Genomic DNA, 24,614 nt, shown 5'->3' with positions numbered 1-24,614 from the left:
GACGGTATTCATCAACGACGCAAGGTTTAATCCTATACGTAATTGACATGTTGTTACTGAAAATAGCCCATCCCATCACCAGCATGATAAGTGCGTCTTCTCGTAACGTTTTCATCAGTAATACCGAGGCTTCCCAGGTGAGCTAGGTAAAAAGTATATCACCATGGAATATACCTAGGTGCTGCCAATATCATGGTCAATTACGCCACACTGGGGCTGAGACACAACTCCTTTTGTATAGTAATGATCAACAGTGCACCAGCCTTATCAAGTAAACGATCACCATAGAAGCTCATGAAGACTCTCATCGTGACTTCCGCTTACCTCCGGCGTACTTGGGAAAATGCACAATCATCCTACGTTGTAAAATTTATAGAGGAGCCGTTGCCTGAACAGAGAAAAGCAAAATATTGCCGACGAAACAGTCCTCGCCACCCAATGCTGCTTTAACAGAAAAGATATCAACATTCTATCAAGCATTGTAGGTGCCGTGCTTTCCCTCAAAGAAGGGAGGTCAAGTTTGACGGATGGCTAAGCCCTGACCAGGTCAGGGTAGCTTGTTAGTTCTGAGGTTTCTCACTCGGTGTCGCTCCTGAAGGCTAGAAGAGCTTCAGTTGCACACGCTAATGATCGATGTTGGTGTTGACCATTGAACATTGACCACTGACGTTCAACTAAAGTTTGCTGTGCTGTTAGAAGAATTCATCGTTCAGTGACGGTAGAGTAGAGGAAGCAGATACCAAGTATATCAAGTAACTCTATTGCATCACCAGGAAGGTACCGAGTACTCTATTTTAAGGGTCTGTTTGAGGTTTCATAAGGTTCCAGGGGACAGTTCACCTTAGCGTCTCTAACAAGTATGTCTCGGAAATGTGTACATTTCATGTGCCAACCTTCTAGATACCCGCAATTATACCCAGTCGATACTTGAGTAAGGAAAATCACAGCAAAAGAATGCCCACTTCATATTTGAGTTCCCCCATCTCCCAGGATGCTAGGTATCTTTGAAGATCTCAACTAGCACCTTCATGAGTGCTAAATTTACGGTGTGAGTGATTGCGCAATTTATAGAAAGAGCATAACCATTTAGCTCTGATCGCCACACTACATAAGAATCATGTTCTAGATCGCTTGTTCAAAGTCCCTGGACAACTCGATGTTTGCCGCCTACAACGCTGGCTCCTCTACTGTCTCCTTTGATGGCTCATGATAAATATCGCATGTTGTTTCTTGAAATTTACCCTTTACCAACACGCATGACTGTATTATACTAGGCTAGTGCAACTCCCATAGCATATATCGTTGGTCCTCTCACTGATACCCGACTGAATATCTCTTTAGCAGTGCTCTTATAAGACACCCATGCACGATCTAGCTCGACCCCCAAGTTGGCATAGCTTGTTGGAGGATACCCCAGCCCCAGCAGTGAGTATAAGAGATGGAGGAGGTGAACATGGTGTTCAACCTGGAAAAGTTTCGGTGGCTCCCAAAGATGTACAACTCCGAGTCTAGTCTACTTGTCATTTATCGTAAATTGGGCATGTCACATCTGCTGTGAGTGCATGGCCGAGTATGCTTTCTCCGTCGAAGGCATTGGACAGGATCTTTCCCGTCGCACCCATGGTTCTTGTCTCTGGGCCTCGGCCCCCCAATGATTGTTTTTTGCTTGGAGGAGACCCACCTTCGCCGATGGCGTTAATTACTCTCATTCTAGTCGTATATTTTTGAGAGGCACTTCCCGCGAAGTCGGTAAATTATCTTTGCGTGGATTCCCAGAAGTCACATCGCAGTAGAACATACTTCATGCATTGCAAATGAATATTGCACTGTCTGTAACTGCAAGGTTTGCTTCGCTGCATCGGAAAAAGGTTTGACCTCTAGCTATTAAAGCCCCATAATCTCGCAACTAGCTGTGAAACATAACACAGAAACACAGCACCAATTCAGCAAAATTCAACAGCTCTGGAGAAAAGCATGAAGCCTCAATATGCCGGCAACCCTTAGGATACCATTAGGGTTTGCGGGTTTCCAGAACTTGAAAGCTCGACGATTTAAACGTATTCCGGTAAGATATGAATCCCGCAATCAGACATCGTAGCACCAGAAATATCCTGTGGTGCCCTTGGAGCTCCTTTTCTGTGGTCACAAATAGTTTCCCAGCTCGATGATCCGGGGTTTGCAGAAATTTGCCACACAACAGTTCACCCCACCACCAAAATTCAGATTCTGAAATCCTCGATCTCGACCACCCCAAGTGAGATTGAAAGGCATCACGATTCAAATAATAAATAAAGGCTTATCTGATTCTTGGTAAATCTCATGTTTTGGGCATATCAATATCCGTTTATGGACATATGACAAGTTCATTGGATCAACATCGAAGCATAGTTGCATCTAGGCACTCTTCAATGTCTTACGCATCCATACCCGACCCCCCACACCCAACGAACAAGCTACAAAGATCGACATCAGGATCGCGTCGCATCTCCGACTATAAAGAAATCCAAACGCTGTTTTCATCTACAAGTTGAGAATGTTTAGGAGAATAGTGAATTCCATTGAAAACTCTATGTCAGCGGAACTGATAACAACAATAGGCCAAGTCGGGCATCCCCACTTGTCACCCTCCTATACTTACAATCTCCAAGTGGCAGTAGACGCCGTCTATAACCGCCTCTATCTTAGCTCTCCAGACTTCTATCAAACACATGAACATCGTAAGTCTACAAAATCAACTATCCATCTTGGTTATCTTGAAATATATGTATCTTGGTATACCCTCTGCTATCGAGTGATCGTACTTCGACTGGGAAACCTCGCTACGCATCATAATTTCGTACAAGCACTTATTGACTTCTATTGAAACTTAAAGTTCTATCATAGCAACTATGTCCACTCGGTTTCATATATTAGCGATGACCAACCCTTCTTTTCCCAAAAGGCCTCGGAAATATTCATATCATTGAGAATCAGAAGTGACGATCTGTTTCTTCCAGTTCTTGAAAGACATGCAATAGCATCAGAACAAGTGCCGCGTAGGTCCTGAACCATCACACTAAACCTTATCTTATCGCTCAGCACTAGGGGAAGACGTAAAGCGCTACCACTGACGACCATTCCTTACCATCTTACTGGGATCGTATAGACCATGCCCAGGTGATCCTCAAAGGCTTAAGCAAAATCTGATTCACCCGTACATGAATTATCAATTCCGTTAGTACAATCGTCTTACAAGTCACTCATACGCGGCAAACTGAACTTAAATTCCATGATCTCAGCGAATACAAATCACTCAGTTCATAACAGCTGACATTCGCAGCAGTGTTATCAAGGGTAATTGAAGGTAACCAGCGAGCTTGTTGTAGGCAGAAGATGCCTCTCGGGCTCCGAATACAATTGAGAATCATTGCAAGATCTTGGATGTCCACTTAGGACTGACTGAGCGCTAGACAATCAGATCTTTTCGCATGATCTCCATAAGTGTATGGGGAGAACAGGCCAAATCTTTGGCTAACAACAAGCTTTACAAGCTTTTGAGCGAGGTCACTTTGGCTTTGGTGGGATATGCAGCGTGGCAATTTCACCAAGGAAAACATGGTCCGGAGGGCAAGGATTCTGAAGCTGTATTCTTGTGCTCGATATAACATGGCATCAAACCTGATGTCTCTGAATATTCTGAACACCTTAAGTTTCAGTTGAGGTACCTAGTTTATATCGCGGGAAAGATGGATACACGATGCGGAACTGTTTCCTCTAGTCTTGCTTACACCTGATACGAGGGTCTTGACACTAACTTTGGTCAACAGAGCAGCAAGATAGACCTCTCTAATAACATGATACATGACCCAGCAACCAATGCTATCCTATAAAATGTCAGCAACCGTTTAGCCCATGAAAGGACCCTCGCTCTATTTATTGTCAATGGGTGATTGTGGCGCTTAGTGCATGTATGGTCGAAACGCATAGTCTTCACAAAAATTATTCATCTTCCGGAATTATGTGATGCTGAAGAAGCGCATAATACAGCCGCATACGCGCGCATAACCATATCGATTGGTTATAAGGTGTAGTACGTGTGAAATTGATGACAAGAGAAAAAGTCCAGCGATTATTGTTAGCTTATACATTTTCTTCGTCGGAATGACATTAAGCATTTGGCAGTTGAAAATTTGCCAATAGAACCACAACCTTACTTACTCTTAAAATTCTTCATTGTTCGTCTGGAAACAAATCATCACATAATACATGTTCGAGATACTATTTGGAAATAACTATAAGTACACCTTGCAGCGAAAGCTAAACATAAAACCCACTTCTAGCTACCTGGTACAAGGCCTTCTTAAACGAAAATATTGGAATCGAGAAACCTCAATAGATCCTTATCACGCATTTCCCAATGAGACCTTTCCGCGGTGAACGTTTGATGAGGTCCGATACCACTTGGAATCATTGATGTGAACTATTGAGTAGGAAAGACATCTCCATCTGAAGAAGTGAATACAAATAACTAGTGGTTAGTTTCAGATAAGGTTTCAATAGGAGAGGAAATCGCTTTTGATGCTCATAGGGGTTCTGGGTGACAAATAGGCATTCCAATTTCTTCTCTTCTGTTCCTGTGAACCAGCTTAGAACCCACTTTGTACAAAAATCCCTGTGCTCGCCTGATTCTATCATTGGGTATGTCCAATAAGGGTTGACTAGGAACGGGTCCTCCACATACCGAATATCTCACATCTCCGTAAAATGTTGTAAAAACATTTGGTTATAAAAATAAAGGGTCACTAATATCTGCAAAGAAGTGTACGCAAGAACTGAAACGGAAAGTTCAAATTTTAACCACTCCCTAAACAATCTTTGCATAGTTAGCACATTTACCCCCAGGCTTGGTAGAGTATCGATAGTCTAATTTTCTGAGTAACGTATTCGAAGAGATTGGGGTATACACCATCGATGAGCACAACAGTGTGGGCATGATGTTGAGATTCCATCTCGATTAAGTAAAAGACCGAACTGGTGATACTCTAGAATTTCAGTTTCCGAAGATTTGTGAAGGCAGTATAACGTAGGTATTCATTCGTTAATGCCTTTGACGACAGCACCAAGAAGTTCGAACACCTCTGTCAGAGAAAGTAGCATATTAGGCATGCAAAGTATGGCAGAGTCGGAAAAGTGAAAGGTACAGTACTCGTTTACAAATCCACACGAATTACTTGAGAATTCCTGCTACAAATTCGGCATGCTCGATTTCGCCGACAGGAGGCATAAACATATGCCCGTGCTGTACAATTTAACACAGGTTGACAAATGCGAGACCAACGAGAGCTTGCAACATTGTCTTCATTAGAAGTAATAATGTGAAGGTCCATTTGAAAGCAGTCTCACACAGGAAGATTTCCCAAGGGTCACCGGAAACAAAGTTCACCGGAAGCCATTGATGAACCCACTTGGATTCTCTGCATTTTTTGAATTGGCTTTGAGCTTCGAACTATGAACTTATGGACGATTCTTCTCACGGAGTGAAATTTCCTCAATATTTAAATCGTATCCTAATTAACTGAGAAGATTTGGAATCTTTTCATTATAATTTTCGAAATTAATTAATGATTTTAGGTACTTCAAGCAGTTTCTTAGAATTTCGCTCATATCCTCGCCACTAGGCTACGGAATGAAAATGAACATGGCAGCAAATAGTAGGCGTACAAATCAAAATTGTGACAACTCACTCTTCTCTTTATATCCATCTTGATCTTGTACAATCTCATGATTGTTCATTCTTTGTCTCTTTCAAGTACCCATTGACATTCGTACGTACTGATACCGATATGTGTCGTAAAAATATCGCCGTACTAGCCCCTCGGTTAGCGCATCCCACAAGAGAAAGAGAACATTTTGATACCGACAACTTCAAGAATCGTAATTTTTACCCCATCGAAGACCCCAACCTCCCCGCCTCAACCACATTTCGATCATTTCTGCAAATATGGCGCCCGCGACGCAGCAAGTCTTCATCGATGGCACTTTCGAGGATTTGGCACAAGAGCTGGCCGAATACCTTGAAATCGGCCCAGAAGTTCAACCCCTCCTCGCAGGAAAACAAAAGGATGAAGCTTTAAAGAAACTTGTCACTGCTTCGGAAAAGTTGAACTCATCCCCAGAGAAAGAATTTACTGCCGCATACAACCTATTGGTCTACCTCTGCAACCAGTCTCCAAATATCAACATGTATCTGCCTAGAATTTGCGACAACCTCGCAAAGCCAATTACTACATCACCTTTGAATGGACCAGGCCTCGCGCTGAATGTTCTGACAACCATCTTCAACCTTTTACAACCAGATAATGAGACCAGATTTAATGTCTTCCAAGCTGTTCTTAAGCTCATTAAGAACAGTGGAAACTACGAAATGTTGCGACCACAGTTGAAGAAATTGGACACTTGGATTATTGAATGGCAGATTGAGGAGGAGGAGCAAAGAAAACTTTTCGAAATGATCGCAGAAGTGGCAGATGATTCCGGCGAGGAGGAGTACGTTTGAAGTCAATCTCAGTCACTCGAGTATATTTTACTAATCTTACTACGTTTAGGGAATCATACCAATATATTCTCAAAGCTCTCCGAACTTTCGATGGCAAAGATGAGAAAGCTATTGCTTCCGAATCGGCTCAGAAACTCGCCATTAAAGCATTAAGAACCGCAATTCTCTCCAACACCCATTTCGACTTCCACGATCTTACTTCCCTCCCCGCCGTTCAAGCCTTGAGCGATTCCCACGCAATCTACTCTGAACTCCTTGAAATTTTCGCCGAGAAGGAGCTTGAGGACTACAATGATTTCCAAGACGAGCACGATGGTTTCGTCGAGAAAGAGAACTTGGACAACAGCAAGTTGCATCGTAAGATGCGGCTCTTGACCTTGGCTAGCTTGGCTGCCTCGACCCATACCCGCGAACTCGAATACAAGCGCATTTCCAAAGCATTGCAAGTCGCACCTGAAGATGTTGAGATGTGGGTTATCGACGTTATCAGAGCTGGTTTGGTTGAGGGCAAATTATCACAACAGAAGCAAATTTTCCTTATTCACAGAACCACATACCGTGTATTTGGAGAGAAGCAATGGCGTGAGGTTGCCACGAGGTTGGATCAATGGAAGGAGAGCTTGAGAGGCGTAAAGGAGGTTATCAGCAGGGAGAGACAAGCTGCTGAAACTCAAAAGGAGAAAGAAATCCAAGAGGCTGATAAGAAGGTTTCTGGTACTCAGGGGATGAGAGCTGGACGAAGAAGTGATAACATGGTAGAGATGGGTACTGATTAGGACATCAACTCATGAAAGCTGTTATTAATTCATGGATTGGTCTAAAAAAAAAGGTTCCTCGTTTCGTCGGCGTTCTTAGATGTTTGTACAGTGGCAAGCAAGGCAATGGTTTGCATTAGCATCTGGTAATGGTGTAGGAGAACATCCATTATTTTCATGTTCACGATGAAGCCACGATATGAAGCCATGAAAAGGGCGTGAAGTGAAAAGAAGATTAAGAATAGAAATCTACATATCGAATGAGATGTACATTTGAACATGCCTGATGTTTATGATTTCTAAAAGTATCGAATCTTAACGAGAATGAAGGATGTCAATCCCTGATTCGTATTATATGTTTGTTATTTGCTGCTGTATGCCTTTTTCCATACTCTGTATGAGGTATTTTTTTACTTTCCTGATCTTTATTCCGGATTATACCCTCCTTGCCTGCTCCCATATATCTATCAAACTCCCTCCTATGCAATCTACCTATATCCATTTCCATATCCCCGACTTCCAAAACCTGTGTATCCGCGACCCTTCTCAAAATGTCTTTCCCAACTTCTCCTCCAACTTCTTCCTAGTCTCCTCATAAACCCCCTCTGGGGTCTTTGTAGCATCGAGCTTGATTACTCTGCCCTGCTTATCAAAATAATCCACAACCGGCATACTCGTCTCTATGAAAACCTTGAAACGCTTCTGAATGCTCTCAGCATTATCATCTGTTCTGCCACTAGTCTTTCCCCTCTCCATCAATCTCCTTTGCATTTCCGCCTCGGGGCAATCGTAGAACAACACATATCTTCCTTTACAAACTGTATCTTCAAATTTATGCGCTTGATCTAATTTGCGTGGAAATCCATCGATCAAGAACTTCCCAGTTCCAGTGGGGGATTTGGAAATGACTTCCGTCATGGCGTTTTCGAGCAGTTGAACTGTTACTTCCATGGGGACTATAAGACCGTTCTTGATGTAATCTTTAATCATTTCTCCGAATTCAGAGCCGGGACGCTCTTGCTCAGCTCGTAGTAGATCCCCGGCGGAGAGATGGGTAAAGTTGTAGTCTCGGACGAGGTTGGCGCATTGAGTACCTTTCCCGGCTCCTGGACCGCCGAGAACGAAGAGGATGGTTACTTTTTCGGGAGAGAAGGTTGGTGTTGGTTTTGGGGGAGAAGGGAGTTGGGGAGTTGGAGGGGCCATGTCTGGTGGTTTGGGATGTTAGAGATGAGTTGCTGCTGAATATGGTAAGGGAAGTAGTGGGAAAGGGAAAGGGAATTTTGGTAGATGGGTGGATAGATGGATCATGGATAATGAGCGGATGCATGAGATGAAGTGATTTCGGTGATGGACTCATGGTCATACACCAAGACTTAAAGCGGCCCTCAGATCCATTCAAGCAAGAGCATCAATCCCATGTGTTGTCCCCATCCAATCTTCCAATCGCATTCACTCCAGTTATCCACACCCAATAGCAAGGAGAACACATAACATACCAGTACCAGCTCTACTCCTAACCATCATCGCATAAGCACCACTTCCCACCAATGTAATAGCAACAAAAGGCCAGATCTTCAATGGACTTTTACTAGGTCCTCCTGTTGAGTAACCTCTCGTAGATTTGGCATTCGCATGGAACTGAGGACGGAAACTGCGTGTGCGTGGGAGAGATTGAAAGGGCGAAGATTGTTGAAGAAATCGACGCGAGAATCGGGGGAGTGGTTGTGCCATTTTGGTGGTGTGGTGTGTGGTATGGTGGAAAAGGAGATGGAGATATTTTGCTTTGATTTACATGTGCATGAGGAAGCTTAGCTTTGGAGACGGGAATTTTGGGCGAGGCTCGCTAGGGGTTTTTTCTTGGCTGGGGCTGACAGTCACGACCGTGCAGGGAAATTTGGTAACTTCATTTCCTCCCCTTTTCTTCCTAACTTGCCATATATACCTACCTACCACGCCTACCTACACACCTGCGATATGATAAGTATGGATAAATGCTTTCTAGGTCAATTAAATGCAACCATTTAACACGAACTCGCTGATTCATGACTGATGGAATCGTAAAGGTAGATAGCAATAGGTTCATATGTTATTTCCCAAGACATGGGAGCTACGGAATATGTTACGTGGATAGCAGATTGGACAGCAGTAATGTTCAATGATCAAAGACCCTAGTACTTATGATGTTGCTTGATGGATAGGAATCTCTAAACCCCAAGAGATAAAAGAGCCGCTGCAGCGGAGAGCTGTGGTGGTCTTGATGAAGGTAAAGTGATTAACCTAATCAACGGACTGAAGACTACCTAGGTACCTAGGTAAGGCAAATATGTAGAGATAAGCTTATGAATTATCTTAGGTAGCTATCAATATTCATGGAGAATAGTACTCCTGCATCTTTTGTCTTCGGCTTAGTGTGAATCCTTGGCATATCTAGATTAATTGCTGTTATTTGTTTGGAACGATGGTATGTTGCGGATGTGTTTGGTCGAGGTTGTGATGTGCGTAGGTACATAGTGTCCATACGAAAGTTGTGGGTTGCTTCAGCCTATCATATTATGATTTCAGAGAGCTCCAGGTAGAGTACCGCTGTGTATATCTGGAACGGATATGAATGGAAATTGTGGGTGCTCGTCGGGACTTCGAAGATCCCCAGACGCCAAGTTGCAAAAAAAATCACCTCAACTATGGGACTCGAACAGTGAAAAAAGAAAAATTTCCATGAAGTTCACAATGAACCGAGAGATTATTTTATTATTGATTTGTAGTATTCACAGCTCAAGAAATCGACGTAGTCTTGTTGATTTAATATGCTTGCAATGAAGTATCATATGTACAAGAGAAGTCGATGTCAAAGCATCATCCACATCCTCTGCAAAAATCCAGCAGCTCCGTAATTGAACCAAATTAGCCATCCAACTTGCGCCACAAGTGTAGATCACACGTCAGGGTATATCGTCGCTGGATCACGAAAGAAAAAGATACGTCGTTAGGCCAAATTATCGAAAGAATTGAAGACGCCATCGTTAATGATCCAGACGCCTTTCGATGCTCGATTAAAGAATTTAGATGAGCTAGCTTATGGATTAGTTTCATGTTAGAGATGAGAGGTTGTGGGTTGAGAACATACAAGAGCAACGGCACCAGCAACAACCATTCCGAAAGCGGAAACTTGGATGTGACCAGCAGCACCAGTAGCGTAAGCAATTGGGGAGCTGGTTCCAGATGGGGAGGTAACGACACCGGAGGAGGCAGTTGGGGCGGCAACACCGGATGGGGCAGCAACACCAGATGGGTTGGAGGTGAGGCCGGAGGATTCACTGGAGGAAGATCCAGTGGAACCGGAGGTGATGCCGGAAGATTCTCCAGCAGAGGATCCAGAGGAAGCACCAGCGGTGGCAGCAGAGCCGGAGAGACCAGTGGAGCTTGGGCAAGCGTAGACGGTGACAGTCCTATGAATGTTGTTAATATTGAAGTTCGATCTAAATTTTCGAAGTCGGAAGAACTTACTCAGTGGCGACTGCGACGGAGGCCATGGCGGCAACGGTAAGGGCGAGGATGTTGAACTGCATTTTGATAGATTGAAGTTTTTTGGGTTGGTTTTTGGTTTGGAGAAGGTGTTTGGATTTTGAAGAGATTGATTGTTTTTTAAATGAATGTGTGATTACTATATTGTAAATGAGTGTAACTGATCGATGGATACAGAAAAAAAGAAAAAGGTGAACTGAAGACGAACGGCAGCGTCATATATACACGCGTCTAATTGTCAGGTATAAAGGCCATCAAAGCTGATATCCCGGGTTATTCCCCCCTTTGATAACGATTCCCCTGTCGACCCACAAAGTGAATCTCCTCGACCCACTAAGCGGATATTGACAAGCTCTACCGTCTCCAATACTCATCTCTTCCATAATTTGAATGAGGAATTGGAAAGAATTCACGGGAATGAGGCGATTCGTTGATGCGATTGGGGCTGCAATCTATCACGGTTCCATGGCAAATCTCCTTGTTGTTCCTGTCGTACGCCCCCATGGGTCCATGCTGTCGAATCTTGATTCACTTTTAACTAACCAATAGGTAGGTAGCTACTGTCTCTGTACTTGCCCAGGTGGCGATTGATCGAACCTTTTAAGGTTGATATCATCTGTGATATGATTGTTACACTGGTGTTGTGGCATGGATATCTCGCTTGTCGCAGACAATTGTATGGTTTACATGTTTTGGTATGATGTCCGCATAGAGATTATAAATTCATCTAATCGTCGAAGAATCGAAGCTCCACTCAGGCCTGTCAAGGTTGGAGCATACAGGGAGTACCTTTGTTTGTTTTCAAAATTCTTATTAGAAACATGAAATTGATGAAGCCAAATAAATCGATCATTGGTGAATATTAGACAGCGATTTGAGAGATTGGAAAAACGTCATATGAAGCGTGAATTAGCCAAAAGATGAACAACTAATAATATATCTATACATAGATGCCATTGTGCTACTAAAAAAAATAGTCAATACAATAGCAGCCGTTAATAGATTCACTAGTCTCAATCTACCGTTCACCATACGAATCCGTCGCACGGCATGAAGGAAACTTATAAAGGCCGCGAACGATCGTGACGAAGAGCGAATTCTAAAATGCTCAAATATTGATATTTCAGAAATCTAGACAAATCATAATTGACGGGTGAACGGGTTCTTGCAGGGCTGTTGGTGGCATTTCATGTGGGTCCTTGCAGTAGCTTAAGATTAAACCCCATATTGTTTCTTAAATGGTTCTTGGATCATGGTAGTTAGTTCACCGATGTGTTCATGACAATCGCGATAACATGGCTGGGCAGTGGACACGGCATGGCAGCGTGGGAGTGAACATTGTCTCTCCCCCAGCCAAGCAATCTCTCAGACGTCTGGAATGATACGTTCTGCGGAAGGATCAATTAGATACCGTAGGATTTTCTAGGAGTAGTAAGGTATCATCAAAGATTCCATCCCTTGATAAGCAACCAATGATATCGATCCCACACGTTCGAGGCTCTGGGGATCGACATCTCATTAGGGCTTTTATGGAATTGATTAATTGTTTGGCGGTTTTGCCCTCGTCTGTCAATTTATTTTTTATATGAAAAATTCAGGGACGTGTAGATATCCTCACTTCCATCATTTGAATGGTCCTTGACCGCTACGATTACAATACACGGACGGACCAGATGCAATATCTACGAGATGACTTTTTTCATCATGAAGTTTCAAGGTCAAACTTATGTTTATTGTTTCGAGTGATTGACATCAAAATCATGGATTGCGTTAATTTTGGTAATCGGGATGGAGCGTTCGACGTTGGTTTAAATGAAGCTTTCGCGTCAGGTCTTTTAGATATGCACTGGGCAAGTGACGGAAGTTTTGCATCGCTTATCCTATCAGGTGTCTCAGACTCTCAGTGTCAAGATGAAGGAGTGTGGATTCAGTGGATGTGTCTTAAAGGGGTGGGTAAGCAGTGAAATCATCTGAAACGAAATGGGCATATGGTGATCAGAGTGTAGATCGAGGGTTCTCGACTGCTAATATCACCTAATGACAAGCTGCCAGTAACAAGTCTAATCGACCAGATAGAAAGTGGGAGTTTTCATGTATGAAAATTACTAAAAACGATGGATTGGTCTGCTACACATACCTTCTAATTAATTCATTTCGCCCAAATACTTAACAGGATGCCAGTGGCAAATATTACAATAAGTAAACCTTAAATCTATCTTTTGGACTCAAGCTGTGTCAAAATCAAAGCTCAAACAGATTTGTGGTAAAGTGAAAGCTGTAAAGGCCGGCATGCAAAATTGGTACTGTTCTTCATTGGCATTTTGGGTACCATTAGAAGGGAGATGCATTACAGTCAGCTAGGTTTTCCCTCTTATTGAAATCACACTCAAATTTCACAAGGCTATGGATAGGCAATACATCTTGATATCAAGTGCTCTTTTTTTTTAATATTTTTTATGTAAGTACATAGGATTAGTGCTAGCAAACAAAGAAAAATAAAGAGCAAGTCAAACTCGTAGCAAAGTACCATAAATTTTCTCCTGCAAGCAACTCTGCCATTATCACCTCCAGCTCCTTTCCCTTTCCTCCCTTAAAACACCATAATTAATCCATCGCTAAGAAAATGCCAGTGCCAAAGTACTCCTCGCTTCCTTCCTTCCGTTGATGCATTCGTAATATCGTAGAAGTAAACAAATAAATCGAGAGAAGTAATTGATTTACTGAATGGTGATCTTGCGGCCTTCTTGTTTCTTAGCCTTTGGAACGATGATGCTAAGAATGCCGTTCTTCATGCTAGCCTGGACTGCATCTTGATTGACGCGAACTGGGAAGCTGAAAGATCGGGAGAATTCACCGATGCTACGCTCAGAAACCCAGAATTTGTGTTCAGGTTCCTTGGCCTTTCTCTCCTCGCTAGCCTTGGTCATTTGAGTGTTGGCGTCAGTGCTGGCTGGAGTTGATGCATCTTCATCTTCGACGGTTGGTTGGTGAACTTTGTCTTTGTGTTCGGTTTCACCACCTTCAGTGATGGCGCCAGACGACTTGGGTGCATCTTCGACGAACCCAGCTGGTGGAGTACCGGAAGTGTAAGAGCGCTCGGTACGACCACGGATGGTGAGGGTTTGGTCATCGACGAATTCGATTTCGACATCCTTCTGCTCGATACCTGGAAGCTCACCGTGGAGCTCATAGACTTCACCGGCTTCCTTGACATCGAATTTTGGAGTGAAGGTCTTCATGACGTTGCTGCGGTGGTGACGAGAGTTGTTGTCGTTGCGACCACTGCTGTATTGATCAAAGTCGTCAAGAAGACGGAAGAGAGGATGGAAGGAGGAAGCCTCGTTTGTGATGTAGTGTCGTGGGAAGAAAGACATTTTGCGTGTGGTTGTTTGTGGTTTGAGAATTCGTTTGATAGTTGTTGCGACTGGAAGTCTTGAAGTTGTTCGATAACAAGATTGCATGAAATTGTAGTGAAGATTGTTGTACTGATGATGAAAAAAGAAAAGAGGTTATTCAGAGATTGAGCCTACCTTTATATATTTAATTTGATGGACTCCTGGACTTTCTAGCAATTACTAGAATTTACGATATTGATGTAATGATCAATATTCAATTGAACACCAGCACTTTCTAGAATGACGACTACCATGTTTGAGAGCAAATAGAATTACAGAGAACAGATGCGGGGTTTGAAATCAGGAGACATCAGGCCATTGAAGCATGAAGCAATCACTGGAAAATGCTGGAAAATGCTGGAAAATGCTGGAAAATGCTGGAAGGCGTTGGAAACTTGCCAGAAACAGTGAGAACATTCTATGAATGGTAATTATGAGAACTATCTGATATGATGAGAAAACTCGAATTCAGCGAATTAATTAATTCAGTAGGCATCTTCAAATTCAATGTCTTGGTGTTGTTGGATCAAAAGATGAGAGAGAGGTAGTTCGAGTAAGTCCTGGGTGGGTAGTGGTCGTTGAGGTGCTTTCTGTAAATGCTTAGTAATCAAGGCACTAACACATCGCTGCTGTAAAAACAAAATGGCACGTGAATGGCTAGTCAGTAACGAGTACCTGGATAGTCACGTGTTAGTATTGGTAACAAAGTCTCCCACCATACGCATTACCATTTCGAAAAGCCTTTTTGCTTTGGTTTCTTATGTAACACTCTGAAATTTAAGAGAGATTTGAGTCACTAGGACTGTATCTAACATTGAGGATCGTTATAAGGCTTGCTATGTAGGTATTTCTCTCGGTCTGCGACTTCTATTCGAGTTGCAATAAACTCTATCTATCTATAATCATGTGCTCATCACCTGCCTTCAACATATAGACCTCACCTCAGGGAAGTGACTCTCTACAAGATACCTACCGTGTTTGGCAAGTTGGATCAAGTGGTCAGTCAATAAGCCAAGTCGCTATGATTATACCGTTCAGGTTTTGCTCATGGTTTCTTCCGTTCGACTTTTTAGCCAACGAATCTCATTCTCATACCCTCTGGTTAAGATTCTAATCGTCTATTACACAAAAGAAGAACATCAAACATCATGAAGCCCGATCCGCTTCCGGTTCTTCGTACGACACACCCGAGGGACGAAAGAATTACTCATTTCATCTTCGACTTCGATTGCACAATTACCATGAAGGACACTAGCCAGCTCATTGCAGACACTGCTATTGCCTATCATCTTGCCAATGCGAAAGATTTCACTACAGTCTGGCAAGAAATCGTTACTGCATATGACGCTGAGTATCGTGCTCACATTGAGGGATACGAGCCGAAATGGAACACATTGGAGGGGATAATTGAGCGTCAAAGAAGCCAGAAGGAACTTGAGACTAGAAGCATCAACCGCATCAGTAGTTCAGGTATATTTGCAGGCATATCAAAAAGGGAATGGGAAGCTGCTGGTTCGCGGGATGTCTTGGAGGGAAAATTGGTGATCAGAGAAGGCTTCAGGGAAATTATAGATGAGATTGAAAAACGAAATGGTTCTTGGGGGGTCGTCTCAGTTAGTTTCTCAAAGGACTTCATAAGGGGCGCTTTGGAGCAATATTTGGGATATTTTATCGAAGCACCAATCGTAGCGAATTCTCCAGACGAAGCAGGAATCTTGAGGGGTCCTGAATGGGGTTGGGAAGCTGGACTCAACACTACTGAATCCAAATGCCCGGATTGCGATTTCGGCCCCTTTGCTAGTACCCAACTTCTCATTAATCACTTCCTACACGTTCATAGCCGAGAATTCATGACACCGTTAACTACATCGGACACGAAATCAAGCGCAATGCACAGATTGCTTAAACATTGGGACCTCGACACCGATGATCAAGCGGCCTATTATGGCGATTCTGCAACAGATATTGAATGCCTCTTTGACCCTTGTGTAAAAGGTATTCTTGTAGGAGATGGAGGCGGTCAGATTCTGGCGATGCTTGATTCTCCAAATGGCCCTGATTTTATGCTGGTTGAATCATATACTACAAACTTTGAGAATGTTATTGTTCGTCAACCGGGTCAAGTGCATGAATCCTAGAAGAAGATATATGATTTGGTAACAATACTCTCTATTTGCCCCGACGATTCGAGCCTCGTCAGTACAGCCTTTACTTTTGAACATTTTCATGGTCCCACCTTCGGAAACAAATCCAACAACATTATTTCAGCACCGCTCCAAGAGTCTCGGCTCACTAGAGCATTGTCTGCCCGAAATCGAGAGCTGTGCCATTATAGATTATCGAGCATCACTTTGCAGTGCTCCGAAATATGTTAATAGTCCTCGAATCAGCATGTATTACTAGTCCAGTCAAAAGAAAATACAAATCTTAGCAGAAAAATGTGTGCTCGTATGTATGTTCCGACTTGACCTGTGTCTTTTCACTGGAGATTTTGTTATATGTGTATATGATTCCGAGTTGCAAGTATTTTGTCAAACAACTACATGCATAATCATTTGGACGTCGTGGCAAAGTTCATGAATTTCGAGTAAGACCTGGTCTCGTAAAGGCAATTGCTCGAGGATGTACATGCCTTGCTAGTAATACAAATCCGCATCACCGCTCTGTATAAGAGCATTTTAATCCTTCTTCAATGGCTTATAAATCTCCTCAATACCCTCTTTTGTAATGATCAACATCTGTAAACCATCACCGACCTCAATATGTCTCTCCACCGCACTGTCAAATGCATCCTTAACCAAATCCTCCACTTCATTTCTAGCCAACGGAATCTTTTCTCTTTCCGCCAATGCATGTCCTTCTCCACTACCTGGGATATATTGGTTTTTGAAGTTGACCTGGTTGTCCAAGAAAGGCATGATCAGACTTGCAGCAGCGCCTGCGGCTCTGCACTGTTCTCTCTCATAACTTCCAACAGGATCATAACTGTAAACTGCTCCCTTTCCCTCCTCATCCAAACCTCCGAGAATCGCGGTAACGTAGTATGGGAAAAATCGCTTGCTGTATAAAATAGTTGCTAATCGCTGAGCGCATGCTTTAACACTCATAGGCTTGCCGTGTTGATAGCGGTACATCTTGACGATTGCATCGAGGCGTTCCTTGAGTGCTTCTCCATCTGCGGCAAATCCTACGACGGAGAGAACGAGAGTAGCATCATCTTGAGCAGCGGTTGTGCCACCGATCTTGAAGACTTTGGGTTGGTATCTTGTGTTAATATTATATCCGGATGTGGAACGGGTGTCGCCGGCGACGATAGTGAAGTCGGAACCTGAGATTGCTAGAGTAGAACCACCGTTATCGGTGTATCTGTAAATGATGTTAGTTTTAATGCCAGTGAATCTCCCATAAGATACATACGGGTAGAAACCATGATGTTGTGTGAAACCATCAGCTTGCTTGGTTGGAGCTTGATTGAAGGAGTAATTTGGACCATTCATCAATGGGTTTTGACTGAACATGGACATCTTGATTATCGTATTTGGGTATCTTTGGAGTTGAAGTGCGGAGAGGTATTTGGGAGACTTTGGTAAATATTGTGGAGGTTTGAGATTTGAGGTTCAAAGGTATCACTCTAGATGTCGCGTCGACCTTCAGCCTGGTGATAACTAGCGCCAATCTTTCTGACAGGGGTAGCTACAACGGAACAACTTTATTGTATCCTTAGAAATTCAAGATACCAGTAACACAATTTAACCACGATAACTACCCAGGTGCCAATAAAAATGTCTAAATAGCTGATTGCTGTTTACAAATAAAAATGTCTAGGTATGTGTGATATATTGTTTGATTATTTTTTGAAGATCTACAAACACTAAACTCTTATCTAAAGTCTCACAAGAAGCATAAGGCGAAATGCCCTGGCTAAAATTGCTGAACTCTCTGCGACGTCATCAACTGGAAATTTTGAGGGTTCTGATATTGAGAGGCTCTGTCGTGTTTCTCCCGGTAACAATAAGTTATCTGGGCGTGTGAATGGAATCAACAATGATTCACCGGGCTCATTGGCGGGCTCTCCTATGGTACGAAAAGGGGAACGTCTCCTTATTTACAGGATACTAATACCTAGAGCAGAACATTAGGGAATTTGAAGTACTTCTAGCCCTGTGCAAAGCAGCTCCCCTGATCGATAATACATACAGCGCGGAGAAGCTTACCAGTCAGTTGGGCCCCTACGTTCTTGAGGCGCATACACAATTGTTTGTGCAATCGCCCCTTTTTCGCGCGATCGAACCATCACCCGTCGAGGCACTAAGCTATAACCTTACCACCGCCCTTCTCTCCATTGGTATCAAACATGGCCACCTACAAAAGCTCATCTCCGAGAAGTTATCGATATACCTAGACAACTGTGTACATGCCAGCGAAACTGCTACGGAAAACCGAGGAGTTAGCTCAGAGTATGCTACGGAGATTGAGGAGGCAATTCACGTTGCCACTGTAACGATATCCCTTCTGGGATTCTTAGATGCAGTAGCTTCTTTGGTCAATTTTTGGAGCGCACAGGAGAGACTAGACTTGTGTGAACGTGTCAAGGCTATTTTGTCAGAAGGATTTTTGGTCGCAGTAGAGACCGCTTTCTCAACTATTCGTAATACCCATCTTCAGAGCAGTCATGTAAGGGAGTGGAAGAGATATGTCCGCCATTATGCAGCTATTGGCCGCCCATTGGGTGCTATGCTTCTACAACGGAGTTTTATGTGGCTGCTCGTTGCAGGGTCATCGCTTCTACTTGTCGATGTCGAGAACCTTAAAAACAAAGACGTTTTGAATGTATTAATGTCACGTCTTGAGGATTCGAGACCCAACACTCCTCGCAATGATGAAGTTGATCCTGAAACGGTTAACATTTTGGCAAATATTGCTTCGAATGAAATAAGTCTTCTCGAAGACGGCGCAGATTACCTCCGTTTGGGTTCTGCTTGGCAGCAAAGACTTGCATTTTCCGTCAAAGCAAGTGCTTTAACTACCTATATGAATTGCGCAATGTTGAGTGTAAGTGATGATGAAGTTGAACCTGAAACATTGATGTCCTGGCTTGAAGATACCTTGGCGGATCCTGTGCAAATGGCCGATGATACATTGGCCAATGTTGTCCTTCGATCAATGGCCTTGGTCTCCAAACTCGCTCCTCAGCTAGCTCCAGAAGTCAGCCGCCTTCTCCCCAGATTCATTGTCCAGAGCAATCCACAAGGGAATACAAATGCGATCGCCTCCGCCTGTCTCGCATATGTTCTGAATAATCTATCCCAGGATGCCATCATAACGACCCTTTATACGTTAGGAAATGTTCTTAATTCTGGTGCAAGCCACCCAGAAAAACACACTTCTACACCCAACGGAGATTTGGCTTTGGATGGAGCTGCACAGTCAACTCTTTATGGAAAGAATTCTAACGGAAGTTCTATATCATTGGAGATCTTCACAGAAGAAGAGACATCTACTGTATACGGCAACGTCGTACAAGCTATATGCGCTATTGCACAGAATTGCCAAGACTCTAAAATTATTGCTTTGGCTCAGTCTATGCTTCTTCAAAAGATTGACAAAATCAACCAATTAATCGATGCTCGTATCATCACGGCAGCAGCAGAATTATCATTACATGGAGGCCCTCTGGAATTTCGATCGTTACTTAAACTCTATAATAAAATCACTCATATGGGTGTCATGAAAAATAATGAAATTATACTTCATGCTGTAAGTTCACTACAAGAACTGCAAAAGCTTCACCAACTAATTCGATTTAGGTGATGAAAGGCCGAAACCTCCTATCTTCTCGTTTGCAAAAAGGCACTCCCTTGTATGACATATATTTTGAGAACTTACTAGAGGATATCATTAGCAGAGGCGATGTCCACCAAGGGCAGAACACACGCGAAGGCGACGTAGAAGCTGCAGCCAAGGAGATTGCGCAACTATTGCAGCCCTTGGCAATTTTTTTCTCCACTAATAATATGGTGTCCAACAATGACCTCAGCGAGGAGCTGTCATCTTTAGTACGGGATGCTTGGTTTAACATTGTTGTCCATGGCTTTACTACCAACACTGAGCGCGGTCAGCTGCATCTGAAAGAATTGCGTATCTTGGCGATTCATTCGAAACCTCTTGTTGCCGAGCAGCGAGGTGAGCAGGTGGAGAGTGATATCGAATTGAATACAGTATTACGTCGAGGAATCAGTCAAGATCACGAAACTACACAGAAAAAACGACTCACAGCCCTTCTTCCTAGTAAAGCTAGAGAAATCAGTGCCCTTAGTTATCGTAAAGTCATATTCCTTCAAGCTGCCTATTTGCTTGAAACGCTACGGGCTGATGCAGGCGATTGCAGCAAAGCGTTGACCTACTTCCTTGAGCCTAGCATGCGTAGAGGTGAAATGAGCAGCGCGATGGAAAGTGTCACCGCTGCTGTTATGGACACTTATTTACGCAAATCTTTGACAGGCCTAAACCCAACCTTTTCAGCTCCGTACGTTGCCAAACAATTAGCCTCAATATTTACTGGTTGTTGCTATCGAATCGAAAGGGTCCAACAAGCTGCTATGAACTGCGCAGACAGGATAATTCGAGATGTGCCATCTGCTCTGTGTCAAAAATCCTCTTTGTTTGCACTTCTTGAACTTTTGTCACTCCTATGGGTAAGTTGTTTAGAAGCTGAAACCGATGAATATGGGTTGAGATCCTCCTTTACTTCCGCCAAAGGACATATAACTATCGAATTGTCTGATGATTATGGTCTCCGTCGTCGCACCCTTGATGCTTTATACAAAAAGGCTAAAGGCTGGGTCACAGCAGTGATTAATATTGCTCCTGCAAATGTAAAGGGTTTGCTACAGACATACCTCTCAGAATATGATGATGAAGGAGCTTATGGTCATATCTCCCTTGGACGGTCGTTTGCTTCCGAAATGGGAGCAGTCATTCCAAGTATGGACCAGAGGCTTGAGGCAATCGATCGTCACGGGGACTGCAATATCAATACGGCCTCTGATTTCATTGCTCAATATACTACAAGGCAAGAGTACCGATATGCAGAAACTCTTCCTGATCACAACGCCGAATGGCTGCGCTCCATGCATCTCGACGAACACAGACCTTCGATCACATCGGAGTCTGACAAAGATTGTAACGATGCAGTATCACTTCTATCCAAACTTGAAGCACAAATTCACGCAAAGAAACACATAGCAATTGCCGAGATCCGCGATGTGCTAAGAAGAGCTGCTGCTTTGCTTTGCCGAAGTGACAAAGATGAATGTGCTATCATCCGCTATCTTGTTTCCATACCTTTCGCTATTTTTACCAAGCAGTCAATTAAACTTGGGGGTTCCTTGTGGTTTGGCGTTATCAACGAGAATCCAAGCATGGAACCAAGAATTCTGATGGAAATCGCTCAACAATGGGAATTGACCTCACAACGTAAAATTGGAATTTTCAATGGCATGTTCATGTAAGTACATTCGAATATTCATTTTCTTGCAAACTAACAGTTGATAGCCATCAAGATCCTTTCTATATAAAGGAGGAGTTCGCACCTAGCGATAGGAAAGTCCTGGCCAAAAAGCAACAGGCCGTCAACAATATGCTTGCTCCCCATACGCGACTCCTACAGCTCCTCAGTAGTCATTTCAACGCGACTCGCCTTGGCAGCCCACATACCGAGAAGACATTTTTGAGAATCCTGGAAATGACACTGGATAGCTTTAAACACTCCACGGGGCACCCGCTTGCTCGAGAGATAAGATTTCAGATCGTCCTATTCGGCTTAAGAGTCCTGAGACATACCACTACCCTCGATCTCCCCTCGAAGTTTAGACTGAAGGACAAGATTCTCTCTGCTGCCCTCAGTTGGTTCACATTTGCTCCTCGCTGGTCATTTGGTGGAAATCGTCTGCAATTGAAAGCCGAAACTCGCTTGTTGAATGATGTCGTTCTAGCTTTTAGAAGCGTAACCATGACAGGCTCCAAGCCCACAGCCATGCTCCAATTGATGCATGCAAAGGAAGAGCTTCTCCATATATTAATAGAGAGTGAGCAGATAAGACTAAATGTTTGGCTTGATCCTCTACGTCAAGGTCGTGATATCCAGGTTCCCGCCCCTGTTAAAATTCCTAACGATGCAGCGCTACTTCCTCTGGTGAAAACTGCCTGGAACGAAAGCCCATCTTTGGCGATTCAACTTGTTTCTAGATTTCCCTCGGCGAGGTTGCATCAGGACGTTCGCTTGCTTTTGCTTCAATTTCCCGACAAAGCAATATCGGAGCCTGAAGCAGTCCATATATTACTTGGCGATACTTTGCCATCTGATGTTGCATTCCAAATGAAGGTACGTGATTTGAAAGAACTGCTTATTAACAGGCTGACAAAATTAGTACCTTTTATATTGGGCTCCTGTTAACCCGATATCTGCCGTTACATATTTCTTACCGTCATACCGAAATCATCCCTTCATCGTTCAGTATGCTATGCGGGCCCTGGAGAGTCATTCTGTTGATGTCACATTCTTTTACGTGCCACAGATAGTCCAAACCTTGCGCTATGATGACCTTGGATATGTTGAGCGATATATTGTCGAAACTGCAAAGTTCTCACAACTTTTCGCGCATCAAATTATCTGGAACATGAAAGCCAATGCTTTCAAAGATGAAGATTCACAAATTGTAAGTGGCGCGCATATTTTCAAAGTGTTAAACTAACAAGTCCAGCCTGATGTTGTCAAACCCACACTCGACAAAGTCACAAATCGCATGATAGAATCTTTCTCGGGTGTTGACAAAGCCTTCTATGAGCGTGAGTTCACGTTTTTTGACGAAGTTACTAGTATTTCAGGCAAGCTTAAGCCATACATCAAAAGACCCAAGCCAGAGAAGAAGCAGAAAATTGAAGAAGAGTTGCGCAAGATCAAGGTGGAGATTGGAGTATATCTCCCTAGTAACCCTGATGGTGTGGTAATTGGCATCGATCGACAATCTGGAAAGCCCCTGCAAAGTCATGCAAAAGCACCATATATGGCAACGTTCCGCATCAAGAAAACTATAGGTGCAGACATGGAAGGCACAGATGATTTGCTCGAAGAAACCAATAAAAGCGGAGACACCCCAACGGATAATTCGATTGAGATTTGGCAATCAGCAATTTTCAAAGTTGGTGATGATTGTCGTCAAGACGTTCTCGCTCTTCAAATGATCGCTGCGTTCCGTGGAATCTTCAACAACGTCGGCCTCGATGTTTACGTTTTCCCGTATCGTGTTACTGCAACAGCACCTGGTTGTGGTGTTATTGATGTTTTGCCAAACTCGATCTCGCGTGATATTCTAGGAAGAGAAGCCGTGAATGGTCTATATGATTATTTCATATCGAAATATGGAAACGAGGACTCTCTTAGGTTTCAAGAAGCGCGCGCCAACTTTGTCAAAAGTATGGCAGCTTACTCGGTCATCTCTTTCTTGTTGCAATTCAAGGATCGACACAATGGTAACATTATGATTGACGACGCTGGTCACATTCTACACATTGATTTTGGCTTTTGCTTTGACATTGCCCCTGGAGGTGTCAAATTTGAAAGAGCGCCATTCAAGCTCACAACGGAGATGGTAGCCGTGATGGGAGGAAGCACTGAACATCAGGCCTTTAAATGGTTCGAGGAATTATGCGTAAAGGCTTACTTGGCCTCTCGACCTTATACAGAGAAGCTGTCGCAACTCGTTATGCTTATGATGGACTCTGGTCTCCCCTGCTTCAAGCCTGAGTCTATTCAACATTTCAGGGATAGATTTGTGTTGGAAAAGACGGAGGCTGAGGCTGCGGTATTCATGAGAGGTTTGGTAAAGAGGAGTTATGGAAGTTATTCGACTGGAGTCTATGATCAGTTCCAACTTCTGACTAACGGAATTCCGTACTAGAAACATCACTGAGTTCTCGAGGCAAGAACGGTTAGATTTGAACCGAATAGGTAGTGAGGGATGTAGTGCCGTGGGGTTCGAGATATGATGCTAGTTTGACTAGTCGTAGAAGACATCAATCGTTGGCGGCTATTGTAGTAATTTTGATATGGTACATACACAGTCTTTTGAAAGCAGTGGAATATTTCAGGGGATAGCAATTCTTAATTCTTTTTTCTCTATAAACTTTGGATATAAAATAATACATGGTTTTTCTTGCACAACATCCATAATGCTTCAGAATCTCGATCATATCTTCCCCACCAGTTTTGCAAATGCGGTTGCGATTTACGGTGCCGGTCCGCTCCCCTGGCATATCGCTGACGTAGTGTCATTCAACCCCTAACCAAAATACATAATTACATTTAAATCCCTTGAGTCTTACACAACATCTACAGCCATCAATTTA

The 24,614-nt window shown here is 43.2% G+C and overlaps 8 protein-coding genes across 8 annotated transcripts; 4 read left to right on the top strand and 4 right to left on the bottom strand.

Annotated features, from left to right (window-relative positions):
- Positions 1-1,987: 1,987 nt before the first annotated feature.
- EAE97_003063 (uncharacterized protein) lies at positions 1,988-2,292 on the top strand (the record flags this gene model as incomplete). Its single annotated transcript, XM_038873575.1, has 2 exons — positions 1,988-2,065; positions 2,161-2,292. 2 exons carry the CDS (start codon positions 1,988-1,990, stop codon positions 2,290-2,292), a joined length of 210 nt encoding a protein of 69 aa, XP_038735438.1.
- A 3,688-nt stretch (positions 2,293-5,980) lies between these two features.
- Positions 5,981-7,311, top strand: EAE97_003062 (uncharacterized protein; the record flags this gene model as incomplete). Its single annotated transcript, XM_038873574.1, has 2 exons — positions 5,981-6,525; positions 6,585-7,311. The coding sequence occupies 2 exons, from the start codon at positions 5,981-5,983 to the stop codon at positions 7,309-7,311; spliced, it is 1,272 nt and encodes a 423-aa protein (XP_038735437.1).
- A 525-nt stretch (positions 7,312-7,836) lies between these two features.
- EAE97_003061 (uncharacterized protein) lies at positions 7,837-9,021 on the bottom strand (the record flags this gene model as incomplete). Its single annotated transcript, XM_038873573.1, has 2 exons — positions 7,837-8,495; positions 8,787-9,021. The coding sequence occupies 2 exons, from the start codon at positions 9,019-9,021 to the stop codon at positions 7,837-7,839; spliced, it is 894 nt and encodes a 297-aa protein (XP_038735436.1).
- Positions 9,022-9,916: 895 nt separating this feature from the next.
- Positions 9,917-11,039, bottom strand: EAE97_003060 (uncharacterized protein). Its single transcript, XM_038873572.1, has 3 exons — positions 10,795-11,039; positions 10,415-10,736; positions 9,917-10,358 (listed from the first exon to the last, which is right to left on the bottom strand). Exons 1-3 carry the CDS (start codon positions 10,854-10,856, stop codon positions 10,350-10,352), a joined length of 393 nt encoding a protein of 130 aa, XP_038735435.1. The 5' UTR covers positions 10,857-11,039; the 3' UTR covers positions 9,917-10,349.
- A 2,490-nt stretch (positions 11,040-13,529) lies between these two features.
- Positions 13,530-14,186, bottom strand: EAE97_003059 (uncharacterized protein; the record flags this gene model as incomplete). The annotated part of the gene is made up of 1 exon (XM_038873571.1): positions 13,530-14,186. The coding sequence occupies one exon, from the start codon at positions 14,184-14,186 to the stop codon at positions 13,530-13,532; it is 657 nt and encodes a 218-aa protein (XP_038735434.1).
- A 1,169-nt stretch (positions 14,187-15,355) lies between these two features.
- Positions 15,356-16,345, top strand: EAE97_003058 (uncharacterized protein; the record flags this gene model as incomplete). The annotated part of the gene is made up of 1 exon (XM_038873570.1): positions 15,356-16,345. The coding sequence occupies one exon, from the start codon at positions 15,356-15,358 to the stop codon at positions 16,343-16,345; it is 990 nt and encodes a 329-aa protein (XP_038735433.1).
- Positions 16,346-16,728: 383 nt separating this feature from the next.
- EAE97_003057 (uncharacterized protein) lies at positions 16,729-17,731 on the bottom strand (the record flags this gene model as incomplete). Its single annotated transcript, XM_038873569.1, has 2 exons — positions 16,729-17,573; positions 17,625-17,731. 2 exons carry the CDS (start codon positions 17,729-17,731, stop codon positions 16,886-16,888), a joined length of 795 nt encoding a protein of 264 aa, XP_038735432.1. The 3' UTR covers positions 16,729-16,885.
- A 212-nt stretch (positions 17,732-17,943) lies between these two features.
- EAE97_003056 (uncharacterized protein) lies at positions 17,944-24,493 on the top strand. The gene is made up of 7 exons (XM_038873568.1): positions 17,944-18,032; positions 18,097-18,286; positions 18,339-19,964; positions 20,015-21,714; positions 21,762-22,590; positions 22,637-22,924; positions 22,970-24,493. Exons 1-7 carry the CDS (start codon positions 18,025-18,027, stop codon positions 24,164-24,166), a joined length of 5,838 nt encoding a protein of 1,945 aa, XP_038735431.1. The 5' UTR covers positions 17,944-18,024; the 3' UTR covers positions 24,167-24,493.
- Positions 24,494-24,614: the final 121 nt, after the last annotated feature.

Source organism: Botrytis byssoidea (assembly GCF_014898295.1).
Source record: "Botrytis byssoidea strain MUCL 94 chromosome Unknown BBYS_005, whole genome shotgun sequence".
NCBI classification, from domain to species: Eukaryota; Fungi; Ascomycota; class Leotiomycetes; order Helotiales; family Sclerotiniaceae; genus Botrytis; species Botrytis byssoidea.
Note: the sequence above shows the minus strand (reverse complement) of the source record. Positions and strands in the feature narration are given on the sequence as shown.